This window comes from Rhinoderma darwinii, chromosome 7 (genome assembly GCF_050947455.1).
Source record: "Rhinoderma darwinii isolate aRhiDar2 chromosome 7, aRhiDar2.hap1, whole genome shotgun sequence".
Lineage (NCBI taxonomy): Eukaryota > Metazoa > Chordata > Amphibia > Anura > Rhinodermatidae > Rhinoderma > Rhinoderma darwinii.
Window position 1 is genome coordinate 116,473,675 of NC_134693.1, and position 12,850 is coordinate 116,486,524.

Sequence of the window (12,850 nt, forward strand, 5' to 3'; positions counted from 1 at the left end):
GTAGTCGTGCATGATGACAAACTCAACTCTGATGCATTCAATTTAATTTCATGTTTAGCTTTGTTGTTAAAATAAAGCGTACAATTGCTTTTAGTTTATAGTGACACAATGACATAATGTCACTCCCTACAGGGAATAATTGCATCTCATCAGAGTTTTTTTTCGTAGCCACGCTTGGCAAGTTTGGTAGAATTGAAATGATTCCCACTAATTCTTGCAATTACTCCTTGGAAAGCCACAAACTCTGTGAAATCGGAATGGGATTTGACTAATGACTTTATTGCCCAGAGCAATTCCTCTGTCTGCTAGAGCTGACTGTGTCAATAATAAAATCCAACAAGTCTGCGGCAGCTGACGATCCATAGATGTACACACTTAGGTGACATCTGCTCCCTGTTTTGTGGCAACTTGTTACAGGACAATTAGAGGCCACACACAGGAAGGCAAAAAAGTGACTTGTCGAAATAAAGTCTAAATAACAAAAACATTGTTTAATTGATACAAATGTACCTCTAAAATTGTCCGGATACATCAGTACTTACTACCACTATTATTAATCCTTCCAAAACATGTTTCCCATTGTCTTGTCTAATAACTATCCTTCATGCGTCCTTGGTAACAATAACTTGGTCATGTCACGTGGGTGTATTATGTACTATAATAATTAGATAATCCCTCATATGTCATTTAACAGGTAATGTTTGTCAAAGACAGAACGATTGAAAATATCTACTAAGGGGCGCTGCCTTCTTTAAGGTGTGAAGAATTCCGTGAAGCTTCAAACAGTTTAAAAGAAGTGTTTTTATTGACGATGTGTTTCGGGGTCGTACAGACTCCTTCATCAGATCTGATACATGTATCAATCAGTAAGACATTTATATACAATGTGGTTCCTTTGACCCGGAAGCAATTAAAAGGTTCAGAGATTAGATAAAAGAGCATAAATATAAATACTAAAAATGTTCATATTTTATATATAAGTCTTAAGAATTAAAAAAACAAATAAGTATACCATCCTTAAAACAGCATCGTATATTTAGTACTGTTTTCAGCACTGGTGATCGGCAGTCGAAATGACCTTAAAGTCATTGTGTGTAGCCAGCTCCATGAAATTCATTACAACAAAATAGCAATTATTTGGTGTTGGATATATGTCAGCATTCAAAAACATTAATGTGAGTTTGGAAACAATATTGTAAGGTCAGTGTCAATGTTGTCATGGGAATAGTTTTTCTAGAGCCGCAGTGAACCAAGGGATGTTTTAGGGTTCGACTCTATCAATGTCATAGGAAGAGTTTTACTACGGAAGCCATAGTGGTTCAAAAACTGGCAGCGTTCACCTTATCAATGTTAGCATCGGTGTGGTCATGGAAACGCCTATTCTAGGAAGACCACAGAAGTTCAAGATTGTCTTGTGTTCAAAACTGGGTGTTATTGTAATGATCTATTTCTCATGAGGGATATGGAGATAAGAATCCTACACACCGGGCTTGTGCATTGGATCTTACGTAAGTTTGAAGATGTAACACAGTCCTCTCAAGTTTAAGGTTGGTATGACAACCGGCATAACTATGGCGTCCCGTGACCTGAGAAATCAGATCGAGCAACAATACTTAACTAAGACCAGAGTTGTGCCTAATAACACTACATTACAGTACATTACCTATATTTTCTATCTACACTACATATTTGTCGGGTTTCACCCTATGGTGCCCTTGTGTGTGCCCTTTTTTTTTTTACTGTACATTTAACAAGATGACCATCAAAGACATGGCTGCCCACTCCTGATCATTGAGTATGTTTAGTGACTTTGTCTTCTGTCTACTTCCCGTTACCACTGCCGTTATGACCTTTGGTCCGACCCCTGGATATGCATCAACTGTGCCTTTGCCTTAAGATTTCGGTTGTGTAGTTACCATCAATTAGAGACTATCTTGGGAACCACAACCTGGCGAGCACCCTGCAGCAAGGAGCCAAGGACCATACCTCAATGAGGAGGTTACGAGTGAAGACAAGGGTTCCCTTAGACTCTGAACGGCAGGTTATCCTGTGCCGATCTGCTAGACCTTACAGAGGGTCCACTACCTGTCCATATTCCCGCTCACTATGCACAGACATGTTCTGCCTGTAAAGACAAGATCTGGTTTTGTTTGCGGTATACAGTAGTAGACTAAAATAGATTATTAGGCTTGATATTGCCGTGGGAATGGGCTGGAAACAATTGTAGTAAATGTAATAAGAATATTATTGCATTTAGCTATATTTATCGGTTTTGGTCCCCAGGGAAATTTGTGAAATGTCCATCCATATATGTGGTTGATTCCATTCCTTGATGTTTGGGTCTGATGGCCACTTGTAAACTTCCCAGCTATATAAACTAATATAAATAATATTAGGGTTTTTCTGCACGATGTAAAGTTATGGCCAATCTTTATTCTACCCAAACTTTACCCATGGGCTGTAAAGCAGAGTTCTCCTGGCTCGCTTCTCCCAGATACAAAGCTTGCCTTGAACGTGTCATGACCCACCTTGTCCAGTGTACGAAGAAATACTTTCCTGTATACTCCCGCTACTCCATTGGAAGCAGGTCAGGAGAACTTCTGCGAGCTTTGTATTGTTGGACCCCTGGTTAGGACCCATTCACATTACATTTTTGGCCTACGTTTAGCGTATACATCAGGAAAGCTCACTACATACACGCACAACATGTCCATAGGGCTCAATTGGCCCGACAGAGATCAAAAGAGTGTCCTTTTGGATTTTTAAGTATGGTGTAGAATAGTTGACTACGCTATTCCATACAGTATATATATTTTTTTAACATGGGAACCTATAGTTGACGTATGCCACTGTATGACAAATGTACACTTCATAGCTTTTCAATAGCTTCTCATGACATACACGTTAAACAGACACCAAAATAGTCTATCGGTGAAGGATGAAAGTGGCATCCTTCTCCCACAGGCTATAATGGAATTTGTTTAATGTATACTTCATGAAAAGGGTCATAAAGTATACGTTTAACGTATCCCATAAGTGTCTATGGTTGACAGATGCCACTGTTAGGAAATCCGTTGCAGCCTACACTTAACATATACATCAGGAGCTTCTTCAGGGGCATACGCTAAACGTAGACCAAAAAACGTAATGTGGACATAGCCAAGTGGACAAGTAAGGTTTTGGAGGTAGGGTTGGTACATTTTGTTTTCATCCTTACTACAAAATATTATCTGGCCTCATTCTTGCTATACATGTAGGAGTTAAAAGCAAGAGTTCTGTCATACAAGATGCATCACCAACATTGAAAACAAGACATGACTAAGCAAATGAAAGCACTGTTGGAAACTGATAAATGTTACAATTATCCATCCTACAGAAGTGTTCTCCAGCAGACTTATGATTTTTTTCTACCAGGGCCTGACAAATATAAATTATTTAAGGCTTTTAACTAATCACGGATACTATGTCGTCTCCTCGAACTGCATAAACAAGTTTTCTAGATGATTTTATTCAATCAGCTGAGCCGCGTTTTTTCTAAAAGTTTTTTTCATGCTCGGTCTGCTGAGTTCCCATCTTCCCACCACAGTCCATCACTAACTACATTATCTGATAGTAAATGAAAAGGACTATACTTAATTTTTTATCCGTAAGGTAAAATGTTTGTGTATCAAGTTAAAATGTATCTGTTTTTTGCAAAACTGATATAGTGTATTATGCTTAGAGCAGGTCCTAAGGAGGTGGAGCATGACACAGGTATGCAAATGAAGAATCTTAGGTCATGCACCGCCATCTCCGACCCTGCACTAGGCATAACACATAGTATTGTGTCTGGAGTGTTCCCTTAAAGAGTCTCTGTCACCAGATTATAAGTGCCCTATCTCCTACCTAATCTGATCGGCGCTGTAATGTAGATAACAACAGTTGTTTTTATTTTAAAAAGTGATCATTTTTTAGCAAGCTATGAACAATTTTAGATTTATGCTAATTAGTTCTTAATGAAAAAGTGGGCATTTTTTAACAAGTGGGCGTTGTAAAGAGAAGTGTATGACGCTGACCAATCAGCGTCATACACTTCTCTTCATTCATGCCCAGCTTGTTTCGCACCACATTGTGTGATCTCGCGAGATCACGCTGGGACGGGACTTCCTCCCACAGGTTCTCTATCGGAGCCATGGAAGACTGAACATACATCGCCTCCAGCCGCTGCAGATTTGGATAAACGTCGTGGCACGGCTGCAGGCGATGTCTGTTGACTCTTCCATCGCTCCGGTGAAGGACCAGTGGGAGAAAGTCCAGTCACAGCATGATCTCGCGAGATCACGCTGTGCAGTGAAACAAGCTGGGCATGAATAAAGAGAAGTGTATGATGCTGATTGGTCACTGATTTGTCAGCGTCATACACTCCTCTTTACAATGCCCACTCGGTAAAAACTTAAAAAACGCCCAGCTGGCCATTAAGAACTAATTAGCAGAAATCTAAAATTGTTCATAAGTTGCTCAAAAATGATTGTTTTTCAAAATAAAAACCAATGTTGTTATCTACATTACAGCGCCGATCAGATTAGGTAGGAGATAGGGCACTTATAAACTGGTGACAGAGCCTCTTTAAAATTAGTTAACCAGCGTGATTAAAAAGCCTTATATTTTTATATTGATGCCATTGGATATGACAATATTCTGATCTCGGGAACTTATTAGGTAAACTCATGCTAGAGCTAGGGAATTGTACATAATGCTGCCTCCTATATTTCTGTATAATACACCTATTAGATTCCTTTATGTAACAGCTCCCTATAGTATACAGTGCTTCTCAAACTGTTAAGTGGGCCTCACTGATAAGGTGCCCCCCAGATGTTGATAAGGCACAGCTGGGAAAGCAACTTTCCTAGAAGTGATTAGAAGTTGAAGGCTCTTGCTGCAAGGGCCTTTATATGTCTGTGCCAATCTCTGATTTAAGAACACAATTGACTCCTTTTAAGCTAATATTATTATTATGCTTGGTTCAGGAGACAAATTAAAGATAAATTTAGCAACATTTTTATTTTTGGCAAGGACTTCGATTACTGGTGAAGCCCAGACATCACCATATTCTGGCTTGTGACACCACAGTAGAAAACGTTTGAGAAGTCCTGTTGTAGTATACACTGAATCGTCACTTTATTTGAGACACCCCCTCTTTTCGCTTGCAGAACTACAGCAATTAGTCGTGGCATGGATTCCACTAGGTGTTGAAATTGTTCTGCAGGAATATTTGCCCATGAGGACATTATAACTTCTCACAGTTGCCGCTAAAGTGTCCTTCTGCCGTGGGGTAAACAGTGGCCATGAAGGATGAACTTGGTCGGCCGCAATGCTTTGGTAAGCCCTACTGTTCAAACATCCATCCAAAGGTATCAGAGGATCCAGTGTGTGCCAAGAAAACACTGCCCACAACATTACTTCACCTCCACCAGCCTGAACTGTTGACACCTGATATGAAGAGTTCACCGATTCACAGGACCTCTTTCGCCAGGACAAAACCCCACAAGGTTGGCAGTTTTTGAAATACTAGCCCCAGCTAATCAAACCTGACCATGCCTCGTTCAAAGTAGCTCAGAACGATCAATTTTCCAATTCTAATGTGAATTCACACTCAAACTGATCCACGGAAAAATTTGCTCACTTGATTTTGTGCTGCAATCCAGGATCACGCGTCTGAGATCCCTACAGAAAAACTCTAATTGGGAAAGGGCGGGTGTCTCTAATAAAGTGGCCATACAGTGTATACCCCCATGTCTTATTTTTCTATGTACCTCAAAATCATAGCTCCCTACTCTCCACCAAACTTATATCCCTATGTACTTCCATGACCGATCTTCTAGTTATATCCACAGCTCATTACCATATGTGCCTTCAAGGTCTCGATCCCTATCGATCTCAGAGCTTCCGACTTATATCCCATTGTATGCCCAAAGTCCTTTTGTAATGTACTCCTGTTACTCCAATAATGTAGAGTCGATTGTTATACCTTGACACTGATAAACATTGATGTTGGCTGCCTTTCACCACATCACCACTGTCTACTTATTTACTTTTTACCACAAAAGATTACCATAAATTCTAGAAAAGCAATGCATATGTCCAGTTATAAAGCCACAGTATAGTTAAGAACAATATGAGGGATCTTTACTATCTCTTGAAAAACGGCTCCCGGACAAAAGGAACAGGTTAAAAGGAAATAATAGGAGCAGCAGCGTGCAGACAGGTAGTCGAAGAGGAGACAGGAATCACAAAACAATTTCACGACCGATTAACGGCAATTCAATGGCAAGTGACTCTGCTAACCCTTTAAATGCTGAAAGTATTCTCCAGCTTTTATTATAACGTCCCTCAGTATGATCCGAAGAAAAAGCCATAACTGAAGCAATAAATTGGAATAAAATCGTTCATGCACGCCACCTAAAAAGGTCAATTTTAGCATAATAAAATTACCAATGCAATGTCTCACCAGCTTATTCCCTCGCTGACCTAACTCCAACAATGAATATTTCTGAGATAACATAATATCGGCATAAATAGCCTGATATGATAAGACAGCAGCACTTAATGAATATTAGATTAAAACCTCAAGCATGAGAGTGACAAAAGCATCTTCTGCTGGTGAAAAATTTAACCGACATCATAAGGCCACTCGGCGCCGCAGCTATTTCATGCGCTCAGTATATTGTCAGGCTTAACTCGTTTCACACTATTTCCTCTGGTCTGGTGCCAGCACCAATCGATCTACACAAAACTTAAGTAGAAATTGGCAGTAAAATGTCAACACAGAAATAAGGGATGGCTGAGGTTGATTTTGCCAAAGATAAAATCCTGGATATGACCCTAATAACTTGAAGCTCCTGGGCCACAATGTTAAATCTACAAGGACCCCCACCAACTATTTATCATTTATAATACTGGTGTTTTCTAATGTGGTAGAAGGACCTTTGGATTCCCTCAGTCATCAGGGCCTAGGTGTTACTGCTACCTCTGCAGCCCTTATTTCCCCACTGTAGCACTTTGGAAGTTGATGAACCACTAGCGCACCGCAAAAACCTTGGTAAAACCATATTTGCCAACGCATATAGTAGTTCTAAAAAGTGTTCCTAGGGCGAAACGGGCTGAAAGGTGGGCCCCTTACCATCCACTATAGCCGTGATACTCTTATCACATACGTTTCTTATTTTTTGCAGGCCTGAATGGACTAACTGATCAAGGGGATGAAGATTACCTCTGGATATGGGACCTCGGTCACTGCCCAAATGCTCAGTCAACCCCTGAATGGCTTCTATGGAAAAATATTCCCAATAAAGCAGTTGTAATCCACATCACATTGTTCTGATTTCTTCCAAATAAAGTCCATAAACCGAGCAGTATGCCTTAAAACAGGACTGGTTCCTAACTGCATATTGTTAATGCAACTTTCTAAAATCCCATCATTACTGTGAATTATCTTTGCAGTTTTTCAGCATTAGTCAACTTAAACTTAACTCCTCAAATGTAATGTATACTAAAGACAAAAAAACTTGAGACAATTAGCACATGGGTATAACAGAGTATATATAGCACAGTGGCAGCCCATGTGATTTTATATGGGAGAAAGGGGACCCTGGTATAGGTTGGGACAATCTAACTTCTTAGTGGACAGAATGGGAGTTGAGCAAATGGAGGGAGTTGACTGTCGCTGCCATCAAAGTCTTTTTGTAGACTGGGCGGATGCAGTGACATGAACTAGCAACACTAGAAATTTAGATTTTTGCTATTTGGCCCCCCATACATGGATGTCCTTGGGTAAATATGTAAATTGCAACAAACTGTTTTGTACCAGAATATAAAATGTACCGGTACTTCCGCAAAAAAATATATTAATAATAATTCAGAGAGCGCTTGACTCTGCAATTGTAAGAGGGCTAACAGGTAAAATAAAAATAAAAATCTAGGCTAGATACTTATTATTATTAAAACATGTATGTGATCTATACTCAGTAAATGAAAATGGGTTGTTCAGCTTGGGCTACCACATTTGAGATGGTCAGAAAGAAGCTGACGGACACAGGTTTTTTTTGGTAGTCTGTTACCATAAAGATACATAGAATTGCATAGGAGCTGAAGTGTTGCTAAAATGTGTATAGCATATATATTACAAACCATTATTGGATAAAAGGGATAATGAATTTATTTTACAAATTATTTTTTACACATGAGGTAAAATCTTGACAAAAAATAGCAACAAGTCTCAAAATGCCTTAGAAAAATGGGAGTGATTTTTCGCTATTTGTCTAAAATCTGTCAACATTTTTATATATGCAGCCGAGTATATCGGAAATACGGTATTAAAAACATTTTTTCTTGTTCACTGGTTGCCTCAGTACAGGTTAATGAAAAGTGTTATTTTTTTACAATGAGTGACAAAAAGTTAAAATAAGCTGGAACCGAGTGATACAATTGGTTTAACACTTGTAATACATAATCGGATACATGAAGTCTTTCATTGTTACACAACTTAAAGTTAAACAATTCACTTGTTTCTGGTACAAAATGCTTGTGTATACCAGTAGTAGTCCCTGGCTCCCCATAAATGTTGTTCTATAAACGGCACTCCAGCCATCAAGGATTTCAATGTCCTTACACTATTTAAAAGGGGCTGCCAACCTCTGTCCATATGCTCTATTAGGAGAAATGTTCATCACAGGGGGGGATCCACTGCTTGGAACTCCCCCTATTAGCCGGATCACACTCTGGTGGACTCAATGTAGACATGTATTACATGGAAGCCCATTCATTTGAATGGGAACTATGTAATCCTACAATGCGTTGTCACATGCTGCTTCCTCTAGCCATACCAGCTGAGTCCATGGGGTTTCAGCAGCTAGACTAAGGGTAGGCCCCAAAAAGTTGCATTGACGTGGCTGACAGCCACCCCCACTCCGTTTGGCGTAGTTGTCAAATTGCTCGCAATTTAACAACCGCAACGAACAAGAGCCAGCGCACCTGGCAGATGCATTAATGCTGCCCCGTTGGGCCTTACCCTAAGGGCAATCATATAGAAAACCAATTTATTGCAGGTGCATACACTCAACAGCATCAATGTGGCCTTAAATTTTGCTGTTCTAATCAACATGCAATAAAAACTGCATTTATCTACATGCCGTTTTGCCCCGGTGAAGTAATGGTGCAATTAATGCCACATTATTATTATCATCCCGTGTTAATGTATCCTGTCATCAGTAAAACCTTAAAGGGGTTGTCCGGTGAAATAAAATTGATGGTCGACTCAAAATCTGATCCATACTGTACAACGCTGACACATTCGTACTGCATATTTCTCCCGTTCACTCGAATGGGAAGAAACGAATACTGTGCTTTGCCGCTACGAATGTTTTGGTGCGGTACAGTATGAAGCTGTGTAAGAAATTAATGGAAAATCAGCGCTCACTGCTGCCCTTTCAAACAGCTAAATGGCGGGGTGTGCTGAGAGTCGGACATCCACCGATCAGATGTAGATGGCCTATCCTGAGGAAAGGCCATCAATTTTATTTCACAATGACAACCGCTTTAACGAGCTATTCATGGATGATAATCACAATTTCTAAACAAAAACATATAAAAAAAAAAGCATTAATTTTTTCAATTGAAATTAACTTTTTCTAGCTAAACTCACACAATTTTATAGTACAATTCTACAGTACCGGGACCTGTGACATTGTTCATACTGATCGGCCTCAATCATGACTAGAAGGACAGAACTACAACGATACCCTGTGCAGGTGGTGACAGAAAATGGGGTAGGGTCTGACCGGCGCATAGGTTTACCAGAGGAACCTCTAATGGGCCTAGGTTCTGATTCTATAGAGAGCCACAAAATTTACCAAGAACCCATCTCTAGTGGATCACTTGCTGCCGGAGTTTATAGCTTTTTTTTTTGCCTTTTGAATTGTATGTGCAATGGTACCAGACGGCTTCACTATGCAACTAAAAGCTAGAGGGTGGACCCACAAAAATCTTTTTCTCTGGTGTGTCCATAGTAGCTCACAGTGGTGGTGGTAGTGGTGTGGGGAAGGGGGGGGGGGGGGTTTAACGGCAAAACAATATGGATTTACATGCCATTCAGGGTCTATAGCAAAAACAATGGGAAGGGAAAATGGGGAAACAAAAAAAAACAGGCGCTCCTCTAAAGTAAATATCGTCGGAATATGTACAGATGTAAAGACATAAGTATGTGAGGGAGTTATTTTGGTCAACTCACCTATTTAAGTTGTGCAGGATAATCGGCACAACTCAATTTTCATGCGTGTATTAATATATCTCTGTGCTTGGAAAATCCACAGTATGCAAAGCCTCCGGAGTTGGCATCTAATGTTGGTCAAAAAACAGACTTCTTCTGCCTGACGAAGACCCTGGTTCAGAGTTGAAATGCGTTGCAGTTCTCTTATTTTTAACCTAACCCTTTTTACATGGGGTTTTAATAAATCCTCATTCTACGAAACTCGACTTGCCTTTATCAATATAGGCCACTGTGCCACCACTACGGACACAGGAGCGACTCTACCGAGAGTTTATATCCTTTTCCATGTTTTCCCTAACTATTCAGGGTCTATAAAAAGTTGGATGACAACCCCACTTGGCAACGTAATACCATTTGTTAGCTTTGTAAAAGATAGAATCTTAACAGACAGGACAACTCAGGGTGTTGTATATGTAGGTATCTCACATGTTGTGTATATCACCATGGATGTCAGTGCCTCTTTATAGCTAGATAGGTATAGTAGGTTACTGTGAAGATGGGTCTTTTGGAAAGATAATGGGTCAATTTAACAATAACACACTTCACGTCACAGCCAGGTCATCTCATGTGGATGAAATATCCAAATTGTTCTATACAAATTATACAGCAGCAGATTAACCTCAGTTCTGCAAAGCCTGGCTTTATTACCAGCGGAGTGTATCCGTTACTTGTCCTCATTGTATTGTTATTTAAAAGACTGGAACTGAGCTGTCAGAATGGCCCATAAAATAGATCATATCAAACCCACAGGGGAAATAGATCACTTTCCCTGTTTCAAACTCTTCTCTAACAAGGCTCCTGGAGTGTAGACTTCTGGGACTGCACTATTTTCTACAGAAAAAAAGGATTTAAATTACTCAGAAGAATGGGAATTCCTGAATCGTTTTAGACTTTAACCTACCAAGTAAATGTATTCAGTTCAAGTAACGGAGAAACTGGTGTGGCATTAAAAGCTTATGGGCTAATTATATTAACACCTCATGTACAGTCAGACCCCGTTAATAGGTGATTACAGCTGCAATGTGACGCCACCTATACATATAAAACATTGTGAAAAACATTCAACTTATCTGAATAGGTTCATATAAACCTAGTATCTTATAAACTAAATGATTACTCAACAATTCGGACATGATCCTCCGAAGAAATATTACAACCAATGGGAGTCGTGTATAAAAAATAAAAAAAGAGTCCAAACTATAAACTGGCATGCTGGAAAATTGTGAAAAATTCAGAGAAGTATATACATTTTTTTGCATTAATTCTAGCACCAGCAGCAATTTTGCTCGAATTAGATTCAATATGCAAAGTCAACGTGATGGACATGTATGACCGGTAATAGCTCTTCTTGACATACATATCACATGTGCGACATTTTCCAAATTCAAAAATGAATGCCCCTCCCCCGCAATTTGGTTCAACTGTAAATTGTCAGATCATCAAATACATGTCATGATTCCAATTAAAGGGGGTGTCCATTTTGGATCACCTAAGCTCACCCTGCAGGTCACCTAGAGTTAAGCAGATCTCATTATTATTCTAGGTCACCCATTGAAATCAATCATTGTTTTTAATGGACACCTACGAAAACCACACTGGACGCGGCTCATCATAAAGTAATATGGGGCTTCTTATTGAGGGACCCTCTTTAAACGCTTTCTGCTGTAGTAGTGTGAATGAAAAGAGGTTGTCTAAAGCAAAACATCTACATTTTTTAAATAATTTAAATTTTCAGAACAATTTCCAGGATTTCTGATCATTTAGGACCACAGATAATCATATTGGTAAAATAAAAAGGTTACGTCAATTCATTACTGTCAACAGTATATTATTCCACTATCTATCCTATATACTAGGGCTTAACTGTACTCTACCATATGGTGCTGTATACATATGTACAGTATATAGATTAACCCCCAGAGGATATTGAGTAGACAGACACATGATCCTTACCTGTGCTGTTATACAAGTTATTCTTCTCCTCTGTGATCAGGACAGTCCTTGAGAGATCCAGGACTGAGGCTGTGGCTGACTGCATGCTTTCTGCTCTGTCCTCATTCAATAGCAGGAGCAGCTAGGAAGGAAACCTCTGAGGCAGGTGAGAATATTGGAGATCCCTGTAAGAGGTTTAATGAGGCATCAATCTTGCTGCACACATAATGACTGCAGGGACGGGCTGGCCCAGATCACGTCCTGCTTTCTCATTAATCTCTAATCTGAAATGGACAGAAACAGTTGAGGAGTGAAATATTTGCTTAAGTCTGTGCGTCTGTAAGCAGCACTGAGTGTGCACTGTATTATATGTGCTGCAGGAAGAGAATGCTCGCAGGCGCCCTCTACAGGCCACTGTGGCTAACTACACCTCTCCTCAGAGACTCAAGTGTGGAAATCAAACATTCTTCACCTAAGGAAGGAGATTCTGAGTTCACAGATGGAGATGCCACTTCTTCTTCTCCTCTCATTACACATGAGGAAAGGGCATCATTTATCAAACTATATAGGCAGCCTGAACAATAAATGGTTAAGCTGTCAGTTCTAGACTCAGTT

The 12,850-nt window shown here is 39.8% G+C and overlaps 1 protein-coding gene across 4 annotated transcripts in view; it reads right to left on the reverse strand.

Moving 5' to 3' along the window:
- The window catches only part of SUSD3 (sushi domain containing 3), a 58,889-nt gene extending 46,306 nt beyond the window's left edge, over nucleotides 1–12,583 (reverse strand). For all 4 annotated transcript variants that reach the window (XM_075833879.1, XM_075833878.1, XM_075833881.1 and 1 more), the window contains exon 1: nucleotides 12,257–12,583. In XM_075833879.1, the coding sequence (XP_075689994.1) occupies nucleotides 12,257–12,341 (85 nt within the window). In that variant the 5' untranslated portion in view covers nucleotides 12,342–12,583. The remainder of the gene's footprint in view (nucleotides 1–12,256) is intronic.
- Between the last annotated feature and the right edge of the window lie 267 nt (nucleotides 12,584–12,850).